The 26,359-nt window shown below is 45.0% G+C and overlaps 1 protein-coding gene and 1 long non-coding RNA gene across 2 annotated transcripts in view; one reads left to right on the forward strand and one right to left on the reverse strand.

The window, feature by feature from the left end:
* Positions 1-805: 805 nt before the first annotated feature.
* The window catches only part of LOC144158543 (uncharacterized), a 159,819-nt gene continuing 134,265 nt past the window's right edge, over positions 806-26,359 (reverse strand). The window contains exons 4-5 of the mRNA XM_077689497.1: positions 23,953-24,076; positions 806-1,977 (exon numbers count right to left, since the gene is read on the reverse strand). Coding sequence (XP_077545623.1) covers positions 900-1,977; positions 23,953-24,076 — 1,202 coding nt within the window. The 3' untranslated portion in view covers positions 806-899. The remainder of the gene's footprint in view (positions 1,978-23,952; positions 24,077-26,359) is intronic.
* Positions 15,264-17,166, forward strand: LOC144158555 (uncharacterized). Its single transcript, XR_013320124.1, has 2 exons — positions 15,264-15,677; positions 15,774-17,166. It is a non-coding gene; the product is annotated as an uncharacterized LOC144158555 (long non-coding RNA).

The raw sequence follows: 26,359 nt of genomic DNA on the forward strand, positions 1-26,359 counted from the left end.
CGGCGTGCTCGTGACATATCTTTGACAAGTTTACCTTGTCCGGATGCTTCTCTTCACCTCTTGGAGCTCATTGAGATCCCTGATGAACCCTTTTACAGCATCAGCCTCGATATGTTTTACTGGGAGCCTTCTGAAGTGTGCATGTCTTGTATAGCCTGCCTCTTGCGTCAGTCCATTTGTGCTGCCTGCCAGAACACAACAAATATGATAGCCTACAATGCACGAGTTTTAACATTCATATATTTTGAAGTATTCGACAGTTCTAATGGTGATGGTTTGGCTGCTTTTCGTTGTAAGACACAAACTTTACGGGCATGTTTAATGCTTGTGTGTTGTTTTCGTCACATTTACATGGATCTGTTACATGCAGGATCACGCCAACTGAACAAAATGACACCAAGTATTCGTTCTATGACCAACACTTCAATACAACTAACCACTGTATAACCGGTAAGTGATCATGTCAGAAGCAAAACCACCATATCAAAGGTGCATGACCATGTATCTACTAGGCACTACTTAGCATGTTCTGCATGTTTGGACTTCAGTTTCCTCAGCCAATTCTCATCTCTTTTGTCAGCAAGCTCTTGCAGTTCGGAGGCCAGGCTTTGCTGTGCAGAAAACAGGATTGTTGAAGATCATTTTTGCAATGCTATAGCTGCTGCAGACAATCTGCAGTACAGGCACGCCATAGTATATGCGATTTAAGTGCAGATATGTGCACAATGTGGCGAATAAAAAAATCTGACCAATATGAGCGCGTTTATTAAGCAAAAATACTTTAATACACCAACACGACAGAAAGTACTGTAAAGACAAAATTTAATGTTCTCTATACAGTGTCCACTGATACAGAACTCTCAGACCGAAATGTTTAGTGAGCAACCATGTCTCCTTTTCTAGTGAAGCTCTTTTGAGAGATTCTGCACACGCAAGGCCTCCTCCACCAAGTGCAATCTTTTGTGAGTAACCAGGTGGCATTTTTGAGTAAAGCTCTTTTGACAGACGCTACACACGAAAGGTCTCTCCCCAGAGTGCAATTTTTCATGCCTAACCAAGCCGGTACTTTTTGTAAAGCTTTTCTGACAAATTCTACACATGTAGGGCCTCTCACCGGAGTGCGTTCTTTCATGCCTAACCAGCACGTATCTACTAGTGAAGCTCTTCTGACAGGTGCTACAGACATAGGGCCTCTCATCAGAGTGCAATCTTTCATGTGCAACCAAGTTGCCTTTTTGAGCAAAGCTTTTGTTGCACAAGCTACACAAGAAGGGTTTTTCGCCAGAGTGCAATTTTTCATGCCTATACAAGTCACCACGTTTACTAAAGCTCTTCTCGCAGGTGCTACATGTGTAGGGCCTCTCACCTGAGTGCAATCTTTGATGTGCAAGCAGGTTGCCTTTTTGAACGAAGTTTTTGTGGCAAAGGCCACACTCATAGGGCCTCTCACCAGAGTGAGATTTTTCATGTTTAACCAGGTCACCTTTTCGACGAAAGCTCTTCTGACAGGTGCTACACACGTAGGACTGCTCGCCAAAGTGCAGTCTTTCATGAGCAACCATGTTGCTCCTTTTAGTAAAGTTTTTCTGACAGATGCCACATACGTAAGGCTTTTCCCCAGAATGCGATCTTTCATGATCAACCAGGCTGCTGTTTTTAGTAAAGCTTTTCTTACACAAGCCACACTCATAAGGCTTCTTGCCAGAATGCAATTTTTCATGAGTAACAAGGCCAATTCTTTTAGTGAAGCTCTTCTGACATACGTTACACTTGTAAGGCTTCTCATCAATTTGCGCTCTCACGTGGGTGCCCAGGTTTCGTCTTCCACAGAAGGCTTCCTTGCCAACTGCACATGTGTGAGGCATCTTAATGGCACCAGCTTTGACAAGGGCACCCTGCTGTTTCTGCTGTAGACAAGCCAGGCAGGAATAAAACTTCCCTTCAAACAGGAACTCCTTGCAGTCACTTGAAATACCCCTGGGATAAAGAATGAGACACCAAATTAACAACATTGAATGAAAACATCAAAAAAAGGTTGACTGCGAGCTACTTGACCTACAAACCAGTTTTTGGGCCACGAAATGAATACTCTTCATTCCGACACTCTTACAATGCCTACAGCAACAAAGGGCCAATGTCGCTGGTAACATTTATTTTTACATGGATTTGCCCCAGTCAAAAAGTTCTCCAATTGGTTGACAATTTTCATAAAGCATACAGTGAAGTCATACATACACAGATTGCATCACAAGTCTAGTGTTTCACATTTTTATTACGATAAGAGAACTCCAGAACTTCCATCATTCCAATTCCAAAAAATGACAATGCATATTAAATAAAGGTGAGCTTCTCAAATGTACACCCAACTGCAAATATATAATCAAAAGTTGATTGATTAATTGATTGTAGGGTTTAACGCGCCGACGCATTGCAGGCGATAAGGCGCGCCGTAGTGGAGGGCTCCGGATTAATTTTGACCACCTGGGGATCTTTAACGTGCGCCGAAATATCGGACACACGGGCGTTTTTGCTCTTCGCCTCCATCAGAAAAGCGGCCGCCGCGGCCGGGAATCGAACCCGCGACCTCGTGCTCAGCAGCGCAACGCCTTAACCACTGAGCCACCGCGGCGGGTTATAATCAAAAGTTCATTTACCAGCAAAATTTATACAGTTGTGAAGAACTTTGCCCAAGCTGAGTGTTATTCTTATGCAAAACAACAAAAACGCTTGTGTTGCATTAATGAAGTGACAAGACGAGCATTCATACATCTTTTGCTAGTCATGCTAGTCACAGTGCAATGGTGTAGCTATATGCCAAAGATAAAAAAGGCAACTTTGGTAAGATGCATAAGTATTTCTTGCAAGAACCAGTCCCAACTTTATTGAGAAAAGTAGCGGGTGTCTGCAACTTATGGAACAAATGGGCGCTTCCTGGGCACCCTACTAAACTCAGTGTGTTGTAAATACAGTTGTAATTTTAGAGAAATATGTATTCCATTCATAAATAGCCACAAAACTGCTATGAGTGCGACTAGAAATGCACAACTGCAGTCGGCCCACTGAGTCTTCGGTATGTCAGTGAAAAAAGGAACATATTATTCTAATTCAAGTAAACTCAGTCATCAAGAATCAACCATGAAAAGATAACTCACAGTAAAAAGATCACTATATCGAACACAACTGGAAATAAAACGTCCTGCTATTGTCTTCCTATGGCAGCAAAAACTGCAAAGGCAGTCATGAAGGCACAAATATGGGCCTCAAATTTGGTCATTCAATTTAGGTTTCTGCCGGGGACCAGATTAGGACACAAATCTAGAACACGTTAACATTCATTTTAACCGCACACACTGCAATAATAACGTAGAAGAAAACTGCAGCAAAATCTTGAAGTTTACAGAGTTCCTGCCATACAGTCAACTTGAGCATATCTGCCAGGTCCTTTAGAAAATACCCTCGCTCACGTCGGGTGGCTCTGGGAAATGGTATTAAAGATGATAGCCTTTCTTAAACCCAGTCTTTCTTAACATAGTCTTTCTTAAACCTTAAACCCAGAAATTTTGGTCTGTCTGTATGTCTATGTCGGTCTGTCTGTGACTTGATTCAGCCACATGGCCAAAGTAAAACAATGCCTGCACAATAGTCTTATATAGTCACAGCTAAATCTACCCGTCTAAGTCCGGTGTAATGTTCATATTTGTCAACATTATTGAAGAAGAACAAGACATTACGCAAATATAAGACAACAGATTAATACAGAAGTGATATTTGCAGTGTTCCTTTATAAAAAATCATACATGCTTGATTTTTGCGAAATTAAATATTTCATCAACTGCAGAAAAAAAATTCACTTTGCCGTCGCCTGCTGTCACCCGTGCCATTATAGCTTCTGTCGTCATTTTAAGAAATCAACCGGCAAGAGTTACGAAAGGTTCCACTAGATAGGTTCCACGTTCTGCTTGCAACGCACGTGGAGTAGGAAAACGCGGTTCTATAAACGTTGAAGTAGGGCACCTCGATTCACGCGAGACTTCGCCGTACGGCAGTGTTGGCATCGAGACACCCGGCCTGGAGCAGTGGAATGCGGTAAATTTAAAATGAGTTCAGCAAACCTTTGATGTCTTTACCTTCGGAGGAGCGCGACGCAAGAGGAACAAAATGAGAGGCGAGCGGGAAGGCGAAGGGTGGCATTTACTTGGCAAAAGTCGATAAAGACTATCGTCTTTTGGCTACATTTGCAATGAAAGGAGCAGATACGCGGCCAATTTTTTTGTTTTAGTACCAGCCTCTATGATTCCCAGTTCGTTTACAATCCAAAGACAAAACAAAGGGGGCAGCAAATCTGTGGTGAAGGTGTGGTAGCAGTGCACATGGAAATACTCCAGCTTTAGTTTCTTGTTTTTTAAAGGCACCTCCAAACGACAACACGGTAATTAAAAATTGTGTTTCTCTCTTTTCACTCTAAATAGGTCATTTTACTCAGTCCTTGCATTTTTGCCCTGGTCGGTGGCATTTTCCTGATTCCTTTTCACAGCTAATCCACGAGATTTATACTGACTGTTATAGGACAAGAAATACATACGTGAATGAATCAAGAATCAAAGCAGAACTCGATGCCTTACTGTGAAACCTGGCAGACATGGGCACAGACCTGCAGAATCTGGTTGACCTGATCCTGCAAAAGCAGGTTACCCTGCATAGCCTTGATGACCAAATTTAGGCAAATGGGACAGACAATGAGCCTGACGCCAACATCCAGATTGCGAACGACTACAGGGAGCACATCTGCATATTACGCACACGGATGTGCTTCGCCACAAGCCAAGTCTCGTTTGCCAGCCTTGTCACTCGATATCCAGCAGCCTTGCTTGATGCCTAATTTACAACCTTGGCATTCCGCTGTGTGCCCAAGGTCACCTGGAAGGCACCCATAATGGCGACAGGTGATATGCTCCTCAGTGAAACCTGATGACTGTTGGAGCAAAGAACAACGTGGTTGGGGCACTGCATCAAACAAGAGTGCCAAGGAACAACCAAAGGTGCTCAGCCAAGGTGAGAGGCTCTAGCAACTTTTATTACGGTCAATAATAACTGCTTCGTGAAACATTGGGTATAAACTGACAAACAGGGTCATGTAAGTGGCGGTGTTGCTTACGTTATTTGGCCAGTGTCGTGTCAGAAAAGCCCAATATGCCCAATGGCTGTGTTATGTAAGATCAGCAAGCATATAGCCACACTAATTGCTTCTATGTTTCCTTGTTTGTTCGTAACTTTTATCGTTTACCACACAATTCTTACTGCTATGAAAAGAATGCACATTAAATTTGAGCAAATAGCTCATTCCATAAGCTTATAATCCCTATAGCCACACTAATTGCTTCTATGTTTCCTTGTTTGTTCGTAACTTTTATCGTTTACCACACAATTCTTACTGCTATGAAAAGAATGCACATTAAATTTGAGCAAATAGCTCATTCCATAAGCTTATAATCCCTGTTTAATTCGAGTTGGATTGTTTCAGCTTCGGCCAATCGCAACAAACTACCCATAATACACATCAGGTTCAGTGAGGGAAAGTCACTAGTGAGTCACATCATTATTCTCTTTTTCTCATTATACGGCTTATTTAGTGAAGTTTGTGATAAAACAACTGTGTCAGCGTTATTATAACAAATCAATCTTTTCAATTAACTAAGCTTGCATTTTGTGTTTATGGCTCCTTAGGTTGCACAACAGTATAGCCCACTCATAGTTAACCTGGTTTTAGCAAAATCCCGGCTAAAACAAACAAACCTTCATTTGCCATTACCACGGGTAAGACAGCTGAAACAGATGTGGGAGCAGTTTTTTTGAGAAGCAAAATTTCGATTTTGGAGCAGAAGAACATTGATTTGGAGCAGTTAATCACGTTTATTATGTCATCTTCGGAGCCTAAAAAATTAGGTTTTTGGCAACTCAGGAGAACAAGTGGTCTTTTAAATTGGTTTTGAGCGTATATAATTTTAAAACAGCATTAGCAGAAAGTTTATTCTTACCAGAGTATCACAAGGTACGAAATGCACTACCTTTCTAGAAACTTTTTAAAATCATGAGGCTTCATATGCATCGACAGCGCACAGTGAAGTTGAAAATATAAAATTGAAAAAACTCAGCAATTGTAAGGCGTTGTTTTTATCATTTGAATGTTCAAATTATTTTGGTAATCCCAGACTGCTGTACGCACATGTACAAGTGTAGAAAAAAGGCAAAAGTTCCGCAAGGCGAGGTGACAGTCGTTGCACAACTGCCTTCTCATTTCAATCCCGAGGTGCACGTTTACCACGGTCGCAATTTGAGTAGCACTGAGTAGCGTTGTAATTGAGAAGCGCTGCTACGTTTAGCCATCTCGCTTTTGGCGATAAATTTCACTTCAGGAAGGTAAATTATTATTACTAGCGTACAATAATAATCAGTCCAGCTAATATTGGTGTTTGAACATTTTGTGGCGATGTAGCCCATGCCGCAACATCTCCCGCATCGGTCGTACCAATCCCGCCACTCACGAGTTCGCTGTCAAACGCAGCAACAACTCAGCATTTTATAACATCGCAATGAGCCCAAAATGTTACTTCGCGCAAGCAGCACGTCTCATACTCAAGGACAAACCACACCCAAGTAATGGGCACTAGGTTGCTTTCCCCCATCTTTCGAGCCATGCAACTTCCAGATCCAGATTAAACGACTAAATTAAAACCCAGGCACCCACATAACCTAAACCACGGTAGAGATTGGCGAAGCACACTGGGCACCTGAACTACGAATAGCCGCTTTGCCCAGTGGTTGTTTTCCAATGCAGCCATACCATGCAAGAAGGCGGTGCCCAGTGGTGTTATTCTGGAGATACGGCACTCCAAAAATTGCTGTTTTTCTCATCAACATGCACAAATAGCTTGTCGCCTGAGCTGACATCTCTCTTTCTATGGCCCTTTGCAATGGTTTTCAAAGTGAAAACTTCAGAAACACACAGAATATAACATGTGCAATCCGACAATGTTACTTTCGGAAACTTCACTGGGACATTTTTTTTATTCTCGTTTTTTTTTATTGATGAGTTAATCAACAATCAAACCGCCGCAAAAAAATGGTGGCACCTTGGGGGTGCTGGAAAATCATGTTGTCCAGTCGACATTTCCATCGAAAGTGACATGAGCATCCAAATCCTCGCTGTACTGACTGTTCCGGGGCAGTTTGGTGCAATTTTTATAATTTTCCCGTTAGTGGAGCAGCCTGGCTCACGAAAACGGTTTTGTATGGGAAATGCGCAATATGCACAGCTGTCTCACCCCTGCATTACCATCTGCATCTTTGCAATGCAATTTTGGTCCACTTTTAACAAAAAAATTTGAAGGGCCAACATAGATGCAGTGAATAAACTTCGTCAAAAATGCCCCAAATTCTGTGCAAAACAGCCGTTAAAAGTTAGACACAAGTAATATAAACAAAGACCAAATCACACCTTTTTACCTATCGCACGTAGATCGAATCTCAAGTGAGTGTATACAGAAAAGTGTGCCAGTCACCATGTTCAAACAGTGGGGAAGCGCAGTGCTTCACTACAAGACATGCTTTGAGTCTTGCTCCAACGAGTAGGCCTCCCTATCACTGGGTTTCTCCTAGCAATGCCACTGCCCAGTCATAGCTTTCTCCGATGATTCTAGTTCCACTGACCACTCCTCGCTTCCCCATTTCCAAGCTCCTTGACTAAGCTGCCGTGGCGCTCCCCTGATGAACGACCGTCTCGAGCGCCAGCACATGGACCATGAAAAGAAATGTTTTATCAAATGTGAAAAGCGCCAATGTTGACAAAGTCCATCTAACATTACAAAGTCCGAGAACGACCAAAAATTGACACTGCCGAGAATCATCAAGACAGGCATAAGATCGACGTAGTCCTGAATGACAATGCTGGCCAGTAGTGCGGATTGCAAGAGGATCAAGAAGCCTTCGTACAGTGACGTGGCAGCAGTGTTGTGCAAGTGGTTAGTTGACGCTCGTGCGAAGTGTGGTCCGTTGAGTGGCCCTATTATTTTGAAAAAGGTAGAACTTGGCCTTTGTCCTGGGGGATGACTAATTCAAACCTGGCAGTGGTTGGCTCCAAAATTAGAGAGATCAGCTCATCATCACGCACAAACACATTGTCAGCGAGGCCACGTCATTGACAGTCATTGACAATGTGTCGCTCCAGACTAAGCTTGACGAGCACCTTGACAAGATCTACGCACTCTGATTGCGACATGAAAAATGCTGATACACAAGGTATTTTTGACAACTGCTGCCTGCCAAGACACTAGCATCCATGGATGATAGGTGCTTTGGATACAAACCAAGTAAGGGGCGTGTAACACTCCTTGTGTGTTATATCATGGACAGCACGAATAAGCGATACCTTCTGCCCAAAATCCACGTGGCTTGTGGCTATCCGCTCTTTTCCAGTCACGTGCACTCCCACAACAAAGCCTGGATGATGGCGCTGCTTCCGGAAGCAGTTTATTGATTTCAACCTGGACAGGGTTTCATGAAAACAGGTGCTGCTGCTGCTAGATAACTGCAGTGTCCCCCACTTCGATTCGCTTCAACACACCGTAGGAATACTATTTCTGTCTCCAAACACCACAGTCAAATATTAACTGATAGATCAGGGGATTATCATGAATTTGAACGTGCACTATCGCTGCTAGTCTGCTCTAGTGTCACTATATACGGTTTTAGAGTATCGGCACTCTTTTCTCCCATTGTTCCGTGCCGCCGCCAAGATGATTGGTCAGTTCGCGACACGTGACATTTGTTTACACTGCGACGGTTCATGGGCGCTGCCATTTTGTTGCTTGTGCGTTTTCAGTCGGTCAACTGTGGTAGTCCTAGCTGTTCGCCCCGTGGCTGCGCCAGGCTGCGCGCGACCGACGTTCCGAACGTGAACCAAACCGACCAAACCATCCCGCGCTTGGCACGCTTCGCAGCATTTTAGCTGCAGAAGTGTGTCCGGAGATGCCGTTTTGCTGCATACTCGGCTGTTACAACTCCCAGGAAGATGGAAAACGCTTCATGCGCTTCCCGCTGGGGAAAAAGGACGGCGAGCGGCTACGCGTGTGGCTGCAACTCGTCAGCCGCAATGAATTCGTGCCAACCCCGTACTCCAGGATTTGTGAGGTGAGATTGTTTGAAGTGAATTCGCGATAGTTAATAAAAGCTGGCGCCTCGTAGGCGTTGTGAGAATTCCGTGCAGAGCGCTTCGCAGCTAATGAGCTCGCGAGACCGGCCGCCGCCGCCGCGAACGTCCGACCGCGGTCTTCGGGCCGCGATATGCGTCGTGAAATTGCTGTACTCGTTCGCTCGCCAACGCGGCCCGACAACGTACGCGTCGGCCGGGTGCTGGCGGAGTTGTGCTGGAATAAAAGTAGGCAAGAGATGTGGACGCAGGAGGCGTAGTTAAACAGATGAGAATTTACAAAGTGCAGGGGGGAGAAAATAGTATGCAAGGGAAGGAAACGGTGAGAGAGTTTGGGCCGCGCGCCAGCGAGCGAGTACGGCAATTTCACAATCCGGCACGCATATGACTACGCCTGTCTTAGAGTTCATAGAGGCATAGAATTCACATACGTGGAAATTGAAGGTGAAATGCGCGCATGTGGCCTCGCAGGGAATTAACATAGTCTCAGGGTACGGGGGGGTTCACAACGCCTACGAGGCGCCTGCCAAAATAAATACTGCCATCCGTTTAAGTTATTTCGTCCCCGCCCCGGACGTTTGCATGTCGTGGGACGTTCCATCCCGTTGGGCGACTGCCATTACGAGAATCCGAAATGGTTGGATAAATTTTAATTCGGCAGTTTAGCGTTCACGGAGGGGTCGTTTTGGTTTGATGTACACCGCGAACTGTCACGAGTGAAAGCGCTTAAACTTTACAAATCGCGCGTTGTTTCGCCATGTTCTTTCGTCCTCATTCGTTTTTTAATGTTTAGGCGCTCTCCCACTCATTTATGCGGCACCAAGTAGGCCCCACAGATGTGTTATTAATGTCACAAACGCCTTCACCCCATTCTGTTGCCAATTCTGGTATAAAGCTTGGCCTGTTCACTTTAGATAAATTCTACGAGGTTGTGCATTCTGTAGTATAACACGAAACTCTCAGAAAAAATAAGAACAAAACAAAAGCATTCTGTGTGCACTAAGTTATGCGTAAACTAAAATTTTCAAAATATTTTCGCAGCCTACATTTATAATGCCACTGAGCGTTAGCATTCTGGCATGTTCTAAAATGCCTTGATCACTAATTGCGGGTATACTGCTTGCGATCTGTTGTGTGGCTTGTAAACTCGGAATTTCGACATGATGCTGCCGAATAAGGCCGTTAGACGTATTGTGGGGCGCAATTTAGCAGTTTCAATTTCATGTGAAGTTGATAGAGAGACATTCAAGCGAGAAAGCATTCACACAATGTTCTGCATTTGATAAAACTTTTCTTATTTGCTTATTGTATTGAATTGTTTGTTAGGACCACTTTGAAGACAGCCAATTTGAAACGGGCAGGGCTGATGGCCGAAAGCTCCTCAAGTGGAATGCTGTGGCAACGATCGAAGCCTCCAACAACCAGCAGAAACGGGCTAAGGGGAAGGTTCCGAGGAGGCCAGGCAGTGAACAAGCCCACGGTATGTCACTTAGCTGATGCACTGCTGAGCATTGTACCATGCATTATCTCGATGACATGTATGGTTTTTATTTTTTTTTGGCATCTCAGACGCACTGGATGCCGCCGATGCACCTGCTGCCTCTCTTGCCGTTCGCCTATTCCCAGGTGAAGCACATGGAGTATGGCCTCCTCCATTGGATGGCGAAGCTCAGCCAATTGAGACAGGTAAGCATATGTGTGTGTGGAAGTGAACATAGCTTCATAAGATGTAGGTATGTGTGGGCCAGTTTCAAGTTCACCACACACACAAATAAGGAACGGAGCAGGAGACATGGCATTGTCTCGCAGGCTGTACTCTGTTCATATATGTAATTTTTGTCCAGTGAACAGGAAGTATGAATTGCCCACAAATGTTTTTCTGGAGGGTGCACACGGCGGCACTACCTGCGCAATGGCGCCAACTCCATTTGTACGGTTGGGCAGGCACGTACAGCGCCATGGATAACGCGGCTTGCTTCATGCTATCTCAGCATCATCCCTGTGCGGGGAGTTTCTTATGTCTTGCGTTGCTTCAAACCGCTGCGGCTTGAGTTAGGAAAACGTCTCCACCCAAGGCTGCGACGATATTTTATGTGGCTCTGGCGTGTGAGATGAGGCGGTGGTTTTACATGCCACCTAGGCCTGCTGTGCGCTTCTTGAGGAGTATAAGAGACGGTGATGTGCTCTGGTGACAGTGTTCTCGGGCGTTGAATGCATGACCGTCCTTCACCTGAGCTCCCAATGAAGCTAAGCAATTTTGCAAGCAGTATGGGTGGAAGCAGTCACGAGGTATGTACAGGATGAAATTAGGCATGGCAACGACAAAGATTCAACGGAAGATTTTAATTGTTTCATTTTTTTATGTCGACGAAGCAAAAATTATAAGCAGAACAAGAGCACAATACACGCTTTGACTGCTTCAAAAATAGCCCAGAGACAATTGACAAATCATAGCGCCCTAGTTTGTCACTCCATACACCTTCGTCTCTGCGCTGTTTTTGAAATATTCAAATTGTGGTGCCGAACAAGCTTTAGTATGTTATATCGGTACACGTTTGATCATTAGACATCAGTTGAAGGTGTACCTTGCACGTGGCATTCCATGTACGTGTGTTCACCTCAAAACAACCAAACTAGTCCAGGTTAAGGCTGGGCACCTAGCCGTGCTCGTCTTGTCTGTAAAGTATGCCAGCTAGCGTAATTAGTGGAAATTTCAAGCACTCTGTTAAAGGTTCAAGCATGTGATGAGGTCTGAGGTAAAAGCTTCAATGCTGCATCGTCCCAACCTGAAATGAAACAGGTGCCACTGATTCATTACTAATTAGCCCCATCATTGGTAACTTCTTTGCTAATTTTTCGCATGAAGTCAGACCATCTTCAAGCACTGCCCAAGCCTTTGCTTTAAAAGAAAAGAAGATAAACTTTTGTTGTGCGGCTTACTTCAGGTCTGCAGTTGTAGGAAGCATGAACAGTGCATTTTGAAATTATGAAGCGACAACAATTATTCTGGCTTCGCGGTACGCTGTTCGACGGTGTCGATGTGTCCGCTATCCATAAAGATGACGGGTAAACACGGTGGCACCTCCTCCCGACGTCACAGCCTTTAGTTGGTGTAGCTGCCACAGACCGCGCATGATAGTTTTTCTTCTTTCCCGCTTTGTAAAATAATTCGACTTATCAACCGGATAAACGATCAAAAGTGTGGTAATTTGAGCCAGTCTACGCAGTGCAAGCAAAACCGGGAGCTTGACAAATTCACTTCAGTGTCCCTTAAGGAAGCACACTGGTCCCAAGAACTTTTTGATCTTCTTAGCTGCACTGTACACGATGGCATGTACCTCGACAATTTCATATCACTGCAGTACCACTCGTGGGGAATTATGGGAAAATAATTATTTCTTTGTTATAAGGGGCCTCTATGGCTTTTATAAGTACATGGTACTGTTTCAAGTGCGGAATTTTTGGAGGAAAGACTTAGCAAATCAAGAGAAAAGTGATACCTAAAAAATGCTTTTCTGGGCAATTTTTTGGTCCCAAAAACCCATGTGCCCCCTTAAAGGGCTACTGAAATGCTTTTAAAACCGGGCAAAGCTCTACTTTTTACAATTATTACATTGGTCAGTTTATGCCTGTAAAGTTTTTTTCGTCATTTTTAGCTTGGGGACAGCGGTATTCGTCGTTTAAGTTGACCCACCGCTCCCTGCCGCATCGCCGGAAGAGTGAGAAACAGCGGCAGCGACCGGAAGTAGCGTCATATTCGGAAGACGGCCAGCGACGTGCGCCGCCGCTTCGCTGTGTCCCAGTTTTCTGGGCGAAGTTCCAAATTAAGCAGGCGTGTAACCTGCACTTTATTAATCATCATTGTCTAGAGTTGCTTCTGCGTCGATTTTTAACCGTAATGCTACTGCGTGATTCCCTAAAGCGGCTCCTAGATACCATGGAGATTTCCCACCCGAGCGCCCGTGGCTACTACACATTGCCTTCACGAGTAGTCGCGGGGCAGGCCGTGTCGTCGGGTGCTCTGTGCTTTGTACGCGAAGCGACGGGCTCAAACAAATACGGAGGTACCCCAAGTTCCTGATCCATTATTATAAGGGAATTAGGAAATTTGTGGGACCACAGCGCTCTAGGCTTTTGTTTTCCCGATCAACGTTGTTGGCTGTGACGACAGCTTAGCTGAATAAGATTTTAAGAAGAAATCAAGCAAGCTGAAAGCATGAAGCGTTTTATGCGCGCGGAAGCGCTCCGCACACTTGCCGGTCGTGCATGCCTGTACGGGGCACAAAACGGCTAGCACCACACATGCCGCGGCAGGGACCGCCCTTCGCTGCCGTCCAGAATCAAGGCCGGCACGAAAAGCAAGGTAAACGTGCAAGAGAGGATGATAGTGTGGTGAAAAATTGTGCTACGGATTGTCATCCAAGGTGATTTTAAAAGAGGTGATCGAACGCAAGAATGAGCACAGCAATGATCGCTAGAATGACTATCAACGTAGGGATAGTGTGTTAGTGTTTGAGCTGGGGGATTTTAGTGCAGTTTAAGCTAAACCATTTTCAAATATGTTCTGTGCATCTCGCAGGTGTCAGTCAAGCACATCAAAAAGCTGGCGGATATTGATGCCGAACGCGACCTCAAGTTGGCCCCCCACCTCAAGCCGGCCTACCTGGACCAGGACCATTTTGCCAAAATGAACGTGGCATCTGCGGTTGCTGTCCTCAGCCATAGTGTTGGCGCTGCTATACGCGTACTAGTGAGTCTTGGGCGGATGGAGGAGGAGGCCCTAAACACAGCGTGGTTTGTTGAGCGGGTGTACCGGTGGTTCACCCTGATGACGTCGCGGTACATCGGCACCGCTATGAGCATGTTTAAGCCGGACGCTCATGATCAGGCAGTGGCGTTCCTCAGGGAGTTTATGGAGATTTTTGCTCATGTCTCCATAAAGAGCAACCGAAGGGACCAGTTCAAGCCCGTACAAGCAGGTGTACTCATTAGTACAACAAGTGCTCTCCAAATTCAGCACCAGCTTCTGAGTGTGCACAAGTTTAAGTTCGTGCTGCTGTGCAGGCTGACGCAGGATGCCTTGGAGAATCTGTTCTCCTGCATTTGGTCGAGGCACCCGGTGCCGAGGGCACTCGAGTTCAAGCTGATGCTCCGCCTCATAATGTTGAGCCAGTTTAAACCGAGTCGCAAGGGCAGCTACGACATAGATGATTCTGTGGACCTCCTCGAGTTTGTCGAGATGATGAAGGCAGCTCAGAAGAACAGTGTGGAGGCAGCAGAAGTTGAGCTCCTAACTGACAGCCTTCTTGACGATGATGCTCCCCCACTTGATGACGTACAAATGGAGTCTCTTGTCTATGTGGCGGGGTACGTAACGCATAGTGTCAGCAAGAAATTCAAGCTTTGTGACACATGCAGAGAGTGTCTCCAGGCAGAGCCCGTGGAGTAGAATGAGCAGCTTTTGAAGCTGAAGTCTTACCGCTCACTGTCACAACCCAACCCTCTCACACGTCCATCAGGTCATGTCGTGAGCTTGCTGCAGCATGCGGATAGTGTTTTCCGTGCACACGAACATGACGCTCTAACAGTTTCTCTCGCCTCACTCACAAATGCTGCCTTGGACAAATGCCAACTCGTGAACAGCTTTCCGCATTGCCACGACTTGCAGAAGCGGCTAACACAGGCTTTCCTCATGCTTCGGTTGCGGATCACCCTACGAAAACTACAGCAAGGCAAAGACTGCAAAGGCAAAATGTGGATCGAAAAGTGTTGGAATGAGGGCAGCTGTCTCTCAGATTCGTTAGTGTGTTAACTGGCAGCAGTTTGGAGAACAAAAGGCAAACTTAAGGCACCGATGTACAGTTTAGGATGATTGATTGATTGTGTGATTTTACGCATCGAAGCTGCCCCCGGGCTATGGCACCGTAGTGAAGGGCTTCGGATTAATTTTGACCACCTGGGGTAAACTTCGTGTGCCAAAATCTCGAACACACGGATATTTTCTCTTTTCGTCGCAGCCAGGAATCAAACCCAAATCCTTGGGATCAGCAACGCAACGCAACGCCTTAGCCACTCAGCCACCACGGCAAGTCAGTTCAGGATGAATTTAGGAAACCTCACGATCTTCAGTGTGCATTGGGATCTCATACACTTAGGAGCTTATGCTTGTCACCCCCTTCGGAAAGACAGCTGCTGTGGCCGGAGTATTGAACCTGCTATGTCGTGCTCAGCTGCACAATGTCTTAGCTTCCCCGGCTCAGTGCCATGAGTTGAAGGAAGAGGAATGCAACGAGCAGTGTGCCCGGGAAAATGACAGGGTTCATGTGATGGGGAGAGTGAGAAGTGCAGCAAAGACAAGTGCCGCAAGAAGACCGCTCGAGAGTGGCGATGTGTGATGAGGAGAGTGACAACTGCGACGAAGACCAGTGCAATGAGTGGCGTATGGGCTTGAGAGTGACCACGCGTGGACAAGGTGTGTGGTGGGTAGTGTGGTGGGGAGTGACAAGCGTGACGAAAAAGAGTGCAAACAAGTAGTATGGGCTTGGGAGTGACCATGCGTGTGGACCAGATGTGTGGTGGTGAGCAACAAACATGACGAAAAGGAGTGCAAACAGAGAGCATGGGCTCGGGAGCGACCATCTGTGTGATGAAAAGGATTAGTGCGAGGGCATGAGTGAGTGATTGTTTGTTAATGTCGACAGGGAAGGTATCTTTGCGATAAGCAAACAAAGCTCTCGCACAGCACAGGGTTTGAAGCCGTTTCATCACACTGCTATACAAGTCACTGTTATTGTTGCATGCATAATCTGATCTTGGTTCTTGACGTTAGGACTCAGAGGCTCCTCTCAACGTTGAACTTTTCCATCACTTCTTTTCGCGATTCTCCTACTTTCACGCCTTCAATACTTTTACCTTCGCTGCCAAGTCCTCATTCGTACTTCGTCATTTTGGCTGGTGTGGGAGAAGCCATTGCAATGCCACTTGCGCGCATGTGACGCGCACAAACACAGTGTGAAGATTGACTGGACAGTGTTCGACACAAGGGCAAAAAAAAAGACAACTCCTTGGTTGTCTGCATTGTTCGCTAGATTGATGGCCACAGGTGGGCATTCTGCCTTTCACTTGGTTGTATAGCAATGCCGTGCGGTGTTTTTTTTGTTTGTTTGTTTGTTCTTTTGAGATGCACACAAGCTCGTTCGTTTCCCATTCCAATCTCGAAGTTTTTTAGGTGCGCCTTTGATTTCTGCTGCGAATCCGAATTAGCTGAAGCGTGAAGAACTGACTTTTCTGCTTATTAAAGTTGCGTAAATACAGTGAGAGTGGTTGAAACACGGCCAGACTACAATTTGCGCTAGTAATCCTGCAATGTTTACAAATTGCTTCAGTGTCTCTTTAATGTTCACATGTTTGTTGCTCGAATACAGGGGCTGGAAAAGCCCATTCTACTGCTGCGAAATGGCTGGGGCCAATTTCCTCATGGAAATGATGTAGTTGTGTAGTGCCGCAATTCGAAATCGATTGCCAACTTCATTTCGTCTACCACTTCCGTACATGTACCTGTGTGACGTATATTCACTTCACAATAATCACTTTTCAAACAGTGCAGAAACTCTGTTTTTGTCAAATTTTTTAAGTTACAATAATTACGTTCTTGGAAAGGTTTGTTTTTATAGTTCAGTAGCAATGTGACTTCACTGTGAAGTAATGTGATTTCATCCTCGGGGTAATAGTTTTCAAGTGTGACATAATCAGCTTTGCACATAGATGCACATAGAAAATTCTTCCTTGTGTTACTTTGGCCAAGTACTGATATGCTACCAAATGCATAGTCACTGTGTACAGAATATTTGTTGGATAAATGCGTTGTGTGTGTGTGTGTGCAAGTCATGGGGTCTTTGCATTCTACTTTTTGTACCAGTTTTGTGTTAAGTTATGCAATAAAACAGCAGAGTTTTCCTGTTTATATGGCAATCACTTTGCTTTCTTTCAGGGGAAAGTGTGGTTTTTTCTGCTGCTATGATAGTTTTTGTGATCTCGAGGCATTCTTCTTTTCATTGCGATAGTATGCCGTTTGGCATAAGTCGTCCTCGGAATCGGCCTCATTGTCCTCGGAAAGGCTTGCTAGAGTTCATAATGAATTTTTCCAGATTTTTTTGAACTGCGATTGGTTGTGTTCTTTTTTTGAGGCCATTGTCTTCAATAAATATTTATTTTACATTCAGTTGTTCTTTTTTGCCCGCTCTGCTTTCATATGCTCATCGTTGATATCCTTCTGATAGTATTTTGATTTTCAGCAGTGAAAGAATACTCCCAGAATATGTGAGGCATTTCTGCACTCCATTAACTGGAGCTAAAAATGACCTGGGCGTTAGTGCTGAATGGGCTGAAGTGATAAAAACTTTTCGAGCCAAATGAGAGTTCAAGCATCGTTCTGCATCACCTAGGTAGTAACGTCCATTATCAGAAAAAGAGGTGGCTGCATTACTGAATTTTTCTTAGCCGCTAAATGGTAGCCGCTCACTGAAGTTCACTGAATTCAGTGCGTACAAAAACCAGCACTTATATGGGGGTTTTGTGATCAGGTAGGGTTTACTGGTGAGTTTTATTTCCTGAAAGCATCCATTTTGGCACTTGATGACTGAGTTGCATTTTCTTTGTAAAGGAAACTTGACAAATGAAACATGTTCAAGTCCTTTGAATTCAATTCATCGAAATTTAGCCGCTAGTGGTGTCACAAACTTTATATAGTGGTACTAGCTAGCGACTCTAGTACAACCAGGAATGCATTTACCATGTTTAACAGGCCCTCAGAATAAATGCATACACAGACTGCAGCTAGTTAAGATACCATGCGAATCGCCATCCTGTTCCAGAAGGAAAGAGGAGGCTGTGAGGAGATAAGAGAAGAATCGAACCTTAGGTATGTCCTCTAAGTTGCAGACTAGAAAAACGTTACCAAGCTATACTAAATTACGTTTATGAGTTTCTGATATTGCTAACCGAAATTTAACCTGCGCTTGTCGCAAACAGCGCGCATTGCTGGGTAAAAGCCAGCATTACTGCATAAGGTTATTTAGTGACTAGCAAGAGTAGGGATTGTGCCCGGAATACATACCTGCTGATGCAATTCGCAGTTTCCCCCGAAAAAAAAAAAAATCCAAAGCATGGGGCGGGTTCAGCTCGTCTTTTGTGTTCTTGATAATTTTAATGCCTGCTTCTTGAAAGTGATTTCCCAGGTGACTGGCAGAATCAGCGGAAAACTTGCTTTTCGGAAATCAACCGGAAAATTAGCTACATGCGCACAAACTGACGCTGCAAATCGAATGGTGACGTACACGGGCTAAGTTGCTAATATTTGGGCTTGCGGATCGTTATCGCTCGCCTCCAAGTTAAACGGTCGTTTAGGTGGATCACTCGTCATTGCACCGAGCGTTATTTTATCTTAGGCGCGGTTGCCTTTGCCGAAATAACCGTTTTTCGCTAATTCGCAGCGCCCGTATGCGACATTTCTGCCGCAAAAGTTCGGAGAAACCGGGCAGAAAAAGGGTTACTGTGAGCTACTACAAATGCTTGCGCGGTGTTGGCACTCTGTTACTATAAATTATTTGCAGTGCACTTGAAAGATTCTGCACAGGCGAAAAGCGAAAGCGACCGTGCGTTCTAGATTTCGGCGCACGTCAAAGATCCCCCAGGCTTTCAAGGTTAATCTGGAGCCCTACACTACGACGCGCCTCTTCGCCTGTCTAGCGTCGGCGTGTTAAATGAAAAAATTGTGCGTATGAAGTATTATTTTGAGACCATTAGCTAGTAGCTTCTGACTTCGAGGCACCACCGCCGGCTGCACGATGACGGCCCCGCCAGCCCCGCCATGTTGTTTACAAGCGACCCGGTCAAAGTTAGCGGCGAGAAGGTAGAAGAGACAATCTGGCAACATTGATAAGCACCAAAATGGCCACCGCTGCTCACTTGCGTGCCTCAGTGACGGTACTCTAAAACCTTATTTAGTGACTCTAGTCTGCTCACTGACATTCACACTGGCGTTCAACCAAAGGCTCATAGAGGGATGTTAAGCCTGAGACCACCCCCCCTGCTTAAAAAGCACTTGCTTCTGTCGGGACAGGATGGCAGGGACGCTCATTCCATTGTTGCAACACTCGCCAAAGATCTGAATCCTGCTGTCACGCTTTGTGCACCACTGGCACAGGAAGAATTCATCCCAACCAGTGTTGCTTTGTCGAGTTTGCCACAACGAAGGATGACAGTTCCAATGGAAGCGGCAACAGACAAAGCATCCGTGAACCATCGTGCTGCAGAACAAGTCAGAGCCAGTGAGAACCCTATACACCATTTTCCTTGCTAGAGCTGGGCACCGCCATTTGCTTTTTCTGACCGGATGCTAGCGCCGTCTATGAAGCGACCGCCGAAACCTTCGCGCTAGGCTGTTAAGTGCTCCGTTCTTTCTGTGCGTCTGCTCGGTACCCGTGCATTACCAAGTGAACCGTAGTGGTTTGGCATTAAGTTAACGGTTGCAGTGCTTTGTGTGTGTGTTCTGCTTTGTTTTCATCATCTGTGGACGGATTTTAGGTCTTAATTTACTGCCAGAGCGGAAAATGCCGATCCCGGCTGTTGCGAGCAGCAGTAGCAGTGTGGTGGTGGTGCCGGTGGTGCTCCGCAGTTCCGTGATGCAAACGTACCGGTATGGCACCGACTGACATAGAAATCGATATCGGGGAGTCAATACGAGTTTTCAATGCCACCTTGCTTCTTATGTTTACCGATTAGTCATGTTTACGTCGAATGCGAAGCGCGCACAGCATATGTGGGTCACGGTGATCCGTGCTCGCGATGGAGTTTCGACGAGGCGATTGCTACGCTGTTGACATTGCAATGTAATATAATCTTTCTTAACTAGACTTATGACGGTTACTGACGAAACGAAATTACCTGGGCGGAAAAATAACACGATCGCACAACCAGTCAAATTACTATTCGAACGTTGAGGAAAAGGGTCGACGTTCGGGCGAGTTAATATTGGTTGATCATGATCGTGATTATGATTGACCTAACTCTGTGCAGCGCATGTGGCCTGTCGCTCGAAGCCCACCTTTGTGAAACCGCTGCTTGCACCACAAATGCTTTACGCGACCAGCAGTAACTGTTTTATTGTAATTAGAATCCATGACAACACAAAAAGATTAGAAGCTTTTCCTTTGACCGCGTTGTGAACAGGTTGAGCTATTTTCCAAATGCAGCGTTCACGCGTATCTCGAGCTGCGTTTCCACACTGGGCTGCCTGCTTATCCTGCTATCGACCAGCAGTGTGCGATGAAGAAAGTTATCCTTTCATATCGTTTGGCAGTGTAATGCATTGGCCTAAAAAAAAAGTAAACAAAACGCCGTGATTTTAAAGGTTAGATTAGATGAAAAGGGGATTGTTTAATGCCAATCGGCTGTAATAACCAAACAATATATGGTATTTTAAATTGACTACAATCGCAAGGAACCAGAAGTTATTGTAATGTATTGTATCGGCGCTCGTGAAAGATCCCCAGGTGGTCAAAATTAACCCGGAGCTCTTCACTACGGCGCGCCTCATCACCCACGAAGCGTCGGGGCGTTAAACACCACAATGAATCAATTAATCAATCAACCAATCAATCAATGCTGTATTGTAAAGGATAAAGTTGCTTCTAACATTTCAGGGGGTTCCGTTCCCTGTCGCAGCTTTTCGTGTGATAAATGGATTTTGCTCCGTCTGCTTGCCGTCCAAGTGCACCCAACAAACCCTGGAGTTGGTCGTTGGTACAAAGTCGTTGCGATTTATCAACGGCATCCACCAATATCTCAACTCGGTGTGTGTTGGGAAGCGATGCAGCAATAACACGCCGCAACCGCACTGCATTTTTCTCCAGGCAGTGTTGTGCACATGCGTGCTGTCAGCGACTGTTTCTCACTTTCTCTGGTTGTTCAATAATCCACTACCACGCAGTGCTGACCAAGCGACGTTTGCGCCTTGAACGGCATCGCAGCATTGGCTAAAACAGTTGAAGGTTCTGCAAAAACTAAGCACGCGGTGCGAAATACCCCTGAACTAAGCAGCGGAGCACACCGCGCCGAGCGATGTTAGCAGCCCAGCGCGCACAGGCAACACTGGTCGGCCACCGAAAGAACTGGTTTGAGAGTATTTTCCTCCTTTCCCGCCTGCTTATGGAAAATGGTGTATAGACAGTGACACTGACAATAATGGGTGAGCGAGACTGACAGCAGCGTTTACCAGAATGGCACTCGTAGTAACTGAGATGCCGTGGTGGTACTTTGTTAGTGCCATTGTTGGAGAAGATGATTTTTCTCATTTGGATGGACTGGAAGCAGCACTTCTGAAACATCTCTGACTCATGGTGAACAGTCATGGATCAACTGCTTTTTGTTAATAAATGCCTGCTGCAAATGTGCGAGTGACTCCACGCCTCCCATGACTCTATGCCTCCCACATACAAAATGGTTGAGAATAAGAAAAAAATACTTTCCCTGTGTGCAGTGCACATAAGCCGTCAATGCGCACTGGAAAGAAAAAAAACATGAAACCTGGCGATCTGTGATTAGGCAACCTTGGCATGGTGGGCTCGCTGCTGCCCCTCTCCTTTCTGTTAATGTTTTTTAAAGCGAAGCTTTCATCAGCCTTTCACTGATTTCATCTGTAGCCCAATGAAAATGCGCTGCAGGGAAGCCAAATTTCTGACAAGAATAATGATCATGGGTGCAGTGAAGAAAAAAATGCTTCGCGTGGTCGGAATAGAACCTGGGTCTCTCGCGCTATGAAGCCACAGTTTATCCAATTGTGCCATTCAGGAGTTGAAGCAATTTGGATTTGGAGATGGGTGCATGGAAGTGCAAAATTAGGAAGAAAAATTATGCACACCTCTATCCAATGATGGAGACAGTTAAACGTGCAGCTTTATTTGCTAGAAATCAAATGGCAAAGGGTCAGTCGCTTCAATGAAAAGTCTAAACTGTGCCATTCAAAGTCCAAGTTGAACGCATCAAAGTCCAAACCGTCTGTGAGCCAAAGATTAAACTCAGACAACAACCAAGAAATCCCTCACGATAAAGCTTCGTGTTTAACCATTGTTGTCGTTTGACGGAGGGGTGCAGGATTTTTGCTGCGGCCTTAGGAAGATTGTTTTCTTATATTTGCAACATGAACGCTCATGGTAAGGAGAGAAAACGAGTCCCAGAAGATGGCAGGGAGGACCAGGTGGTGTGTTCTGGCAAGAGCTCATAACAGGACATGTAGAACTGCAACAGTGATTTAGTATTAAAACTGTGCATTTTTTATTTTTGCGCAAAAATTTCAAGATTGTTACCATCAGGGGTGCACAGAATCAGGCAATGGCAGTACATCTGCTGGTAGCTAGGCCTTTTATAGTCATATTAAGTCTGTTTTAAAGCAAACCCTTTTACCTCTACACCGCAGGGTTCTGTCGCGACCGTTCGTGTCAACAGATAACTCCCGCGAACAAATAAAAGAAGTTACAAGCACAGCCAGGAATCGAACCTGGAAGGAATACAGAAACAGAGCGAGAGCCCATTGTCTTAGCAATTCAGCTAAGAGCCCGTGCGGAGACGGTGGAGACAGATCGTGCACTCATAAAGCACACCTGCTGGTTTACCCCCTGCGTTCCCGCAGAATGCGATGTGACAGAGTACCACGACCTCTCGCGCCACTGTGCACTCTTCCCACATCGCGTGGAGCCACCGTGTGCACGCCTTGCACATGTGCTAGGAGTTAGTAAATATTAAAGGAAGCTTACATCAATGCATGGCATCTCACTTCTCCTCCATCTCTGCTGCCGATCTCGTCGCCTCTGTCGGTAGCGGCAGAGACAGAGAACTGAGATTCTTCTAACACCGGGTTCGAGCTTCTTTTCATTTTATAAACAAAGAGCTTCCACTCATGTGCTTCACCAGTACAACTGAACCAACCACCATACATGGATCACGCATTGATTTGACCTTAGCAAAGAATGTCTTCGAAGTAAAGGGTGTGTTTAAGTGCATTTTACTTGTCTCTGGTTGCACTCTGTGTAGCCACGTGTGTGATTTTAAGGGACGTCACATGAGTAATCGTTGTGTGTGTAGTTTACCACTTCATTTTCCAACCACCTTCAAAGGGTGGATTTGCGCGCAACTTTTTTATTTTATTGTCCAGATATAACGAAAGATGGCTATAACAAACTGCTTTTAGTTTCCCAATGAGTCCATTTTAAGTGGTCTGGATTGCAATTGCAAACGAAATTTTGTTATTTAGGCTGGTCAATATGATATGATGGCACGTAATGAAGTACAGAGGTTCATGAAGAATTGAAGCCGAGAAGAATTTCCAAAAAATAGCAGTATATCCCCACAAAGATTTGAGGGCACAGGATGCCCAGCGTGCTCATAATGAGCTTGGCTGCTCGCTCTGCTGCTTGACTCCTTGGTCGAGCAGCACAGCAAACAGCCCATATAGCTTGATCGTCTCTGCCTTTTTTGTCTCAGATTTACAAAATTACAGTGCATTTGTTATAGCTGCCGAGGTTCATGATGCTAGTGGTACCAATTTCTATTTAAATTTGTAGGGAAGCCACTCCATTACATTTTCTAAAACAGATCCTTTCAGCTGAGCAATGTGACTTGCTGCTTCAATCTACGGCTCTTTACTGGGTTGATGTTCTCCAAGAAACAGTATTGTCAGCATTGCAACCCACCCTGTGTTGCTCGAATGTAGTTCGCAGGAGCAAATGTGAGGACTAGCTTCCACCGCCAAGGCTGCACCATCTTCTGAAGCAGGAAATTCCTTCGAGGCACCAAATTGGGCGTTCACCTCCAGAACTGCAAAAATCAAATGTAAAGGAAGCTGAGGACAATGAGTGTTATACAGATGTCAACAAATGTTTGCCCTGTGTAGAAACCATGACTAAACCAAATGAATATGGTGAAATGCCAGAAGGACCTACTGTTGACACTGTTTGTCATAAGAAAATGCATTTCAACAGTACATTTCTGCATTGCTGCTACATGGTAAATACTACTGTTACTTAAACGCCAACTGCACTGAGATTTTCGACAACATGAAAATAATGTCATTTAATAGTACATGTAAAAAGAGTGCAAAATTAAAAATACTATGTTTAAAATATGAACGCGAGCGACCCAAACAGATCACGACATTGGCATTTTCAGAACCGAAACTGAAAAGAAAAGGCGGCCATTACCAGCTGCCAGGCATGACGTACGTGATGGAACGGAAGAGGGCCGCACTAGAACCAGTGGCCGCTCAGAGCCGCCTTCAAATGCGCGTAATATCGTCACGTTTCACACTGTGATTTCTACAGAACTCCCAGTAACGTTCGCCCAGGATAATAAAGTTAGGCGCAATTTTGACATCAGGTTGCTATCAATCGAAAAAAGTAGACCGTGCAACAGTTCTTTTTCCATCGGAATAACTGCCGTTGAGCAATCCTTGGCATTGCAAGCAAAAAAGCGGGCGCTGATTTACAAAAACTAGCTTGTACAATATCAAAAAGCAGCTTAGGTTAGCCGGCGCCTCGGCTGTGACATCGCTCTCTTTGAAGGAAATAAACCACATGCGGGCAGAGTTCAATCACTATTTTAAGCATACATTAGGTGCAAACAGCTTCGTGAATATCAGTCCAGTATTTTTCCCCTTGGCGCACATCGAGAACCGAATTATAAAAGGGATCTAAAACAATAAGCCAGCTTCCACAGCTAAATGATCCACTAAAACAGGAAAAAGGTTACCTATCTACCGCTGTTTACAACTTTCACCAGACATGTGCTGTTGAAAACATGTGACTTTCAAGTAAACTAAATCTAGCGCTCTAAAAAAGTAAATATGCCCTTTGGGAATTTAAAAAAAATCAACTTTATTGTTTGAGAAGCAGTTTTGTTAGCTTTTGCACTTCGCGAAGATGATGGCTGATATTAGTGGGGATGTATTTGTTATCACGGGCAAGGCTAATTTTGTAAGAATAATTTTGTAGGACTAATTTATGTATAGTGGAAACGCTGACGTCAATAAGTGGAATGTACGATTGAATACGAAGCCTTGAGAGCTTTCCAGTCCTGAAGACTTCGTAGTCGGTCCAATGCCGATTTTGAATCCGTGGCTTCGATTCTAATTTATAACATCAGCAAAAAATTTGGGTGCACCAGGTTCGACACGTTATCTGCTTTTTGGGTATCATCGTTTGGTTCTGGAGGAGCAATGACAGACAGATAACATCCCCTTTCTAGTCTCACGAATAAGAAAAAATGAACAGCTTTCAATCTATGTTGCACCCTGCGCCAAGAAACTTTATGGGCTTCAAGGTGTAGCCTAGCATGCCAGCGGTATAAAAACACACTCCGACGAAAGAAACTTTCATGAGAAGGCTATCACAAGAACTTCCCCTTGGCGGGGAGGAGGAAGGGGGTAAGAAGAACATTTAATACAAATACCGGAATAAATTACATAATTCATATTGAGTGATTTTTTTTAGCTAACAGGTCTGGCACGAGACCTGTGTTAGGAAGGAATCGTAGCACGTTTATTACTATTAACACGTCTGCAGCAAAAGTTACGGGAAAAAAATTTATGTCTCTAATGACACCAGGCGCGAAGCCAGGATTTTTGTTCGGGGGGGCTAAGGTTGTTCTTCTCTGCCCCCCCCCCCCCCCCGTCCCCGCCGCATAAAAAAAAACACAGTAGTTTGCAAGCGCCCTTAAAGGCTTTGAAGATAAAATACATGTTCGGCTCATTAAAAAGTCTGCCTTGCCCCGATAACAATGATACCAGTTTTGTCGCAAACTTCAAAGGAATATTCGATATATTAATTTAATGTTTGAAGCAATGGCGAATCCCCACCCACCTTCCGGCAGCAATTTCACTAAGACAGTTCAGGATCGTATTTGTACGATTGGCGCTCAACGACTTAAGTCAGCGCCAAGGAACATGATTGGGCAATTGTAGAGGGGCCTCCATTGATCTTATCATTCGAATTCTAACGTGCAGTTAACACACTCATAACTACGTTTTAGTGCTAGCCTATATATATACCACTTCTGCCAATATCACTTCACTGCAGTGCTAAATTTGAAAATAGTTGACATTTG

This window comes from Haemaphysalis longicornis, unplaced genomic scaffold (assembly GCF_048455015.1).
Source record: "Haemaphysalis longicornis isolate Haplotype H1 unplaced genomic scaffold, Haemaphysalis longicornis Haplotype H1 scaffold_10, whole genome shotgun sequence".
Lineage (NCBI taxonomy): Eukaryota > Metazoa > Arthropoda > Arachnida > Ixodida > Ixodidae > Haemaphysalis > Haemaphysalis longicornis.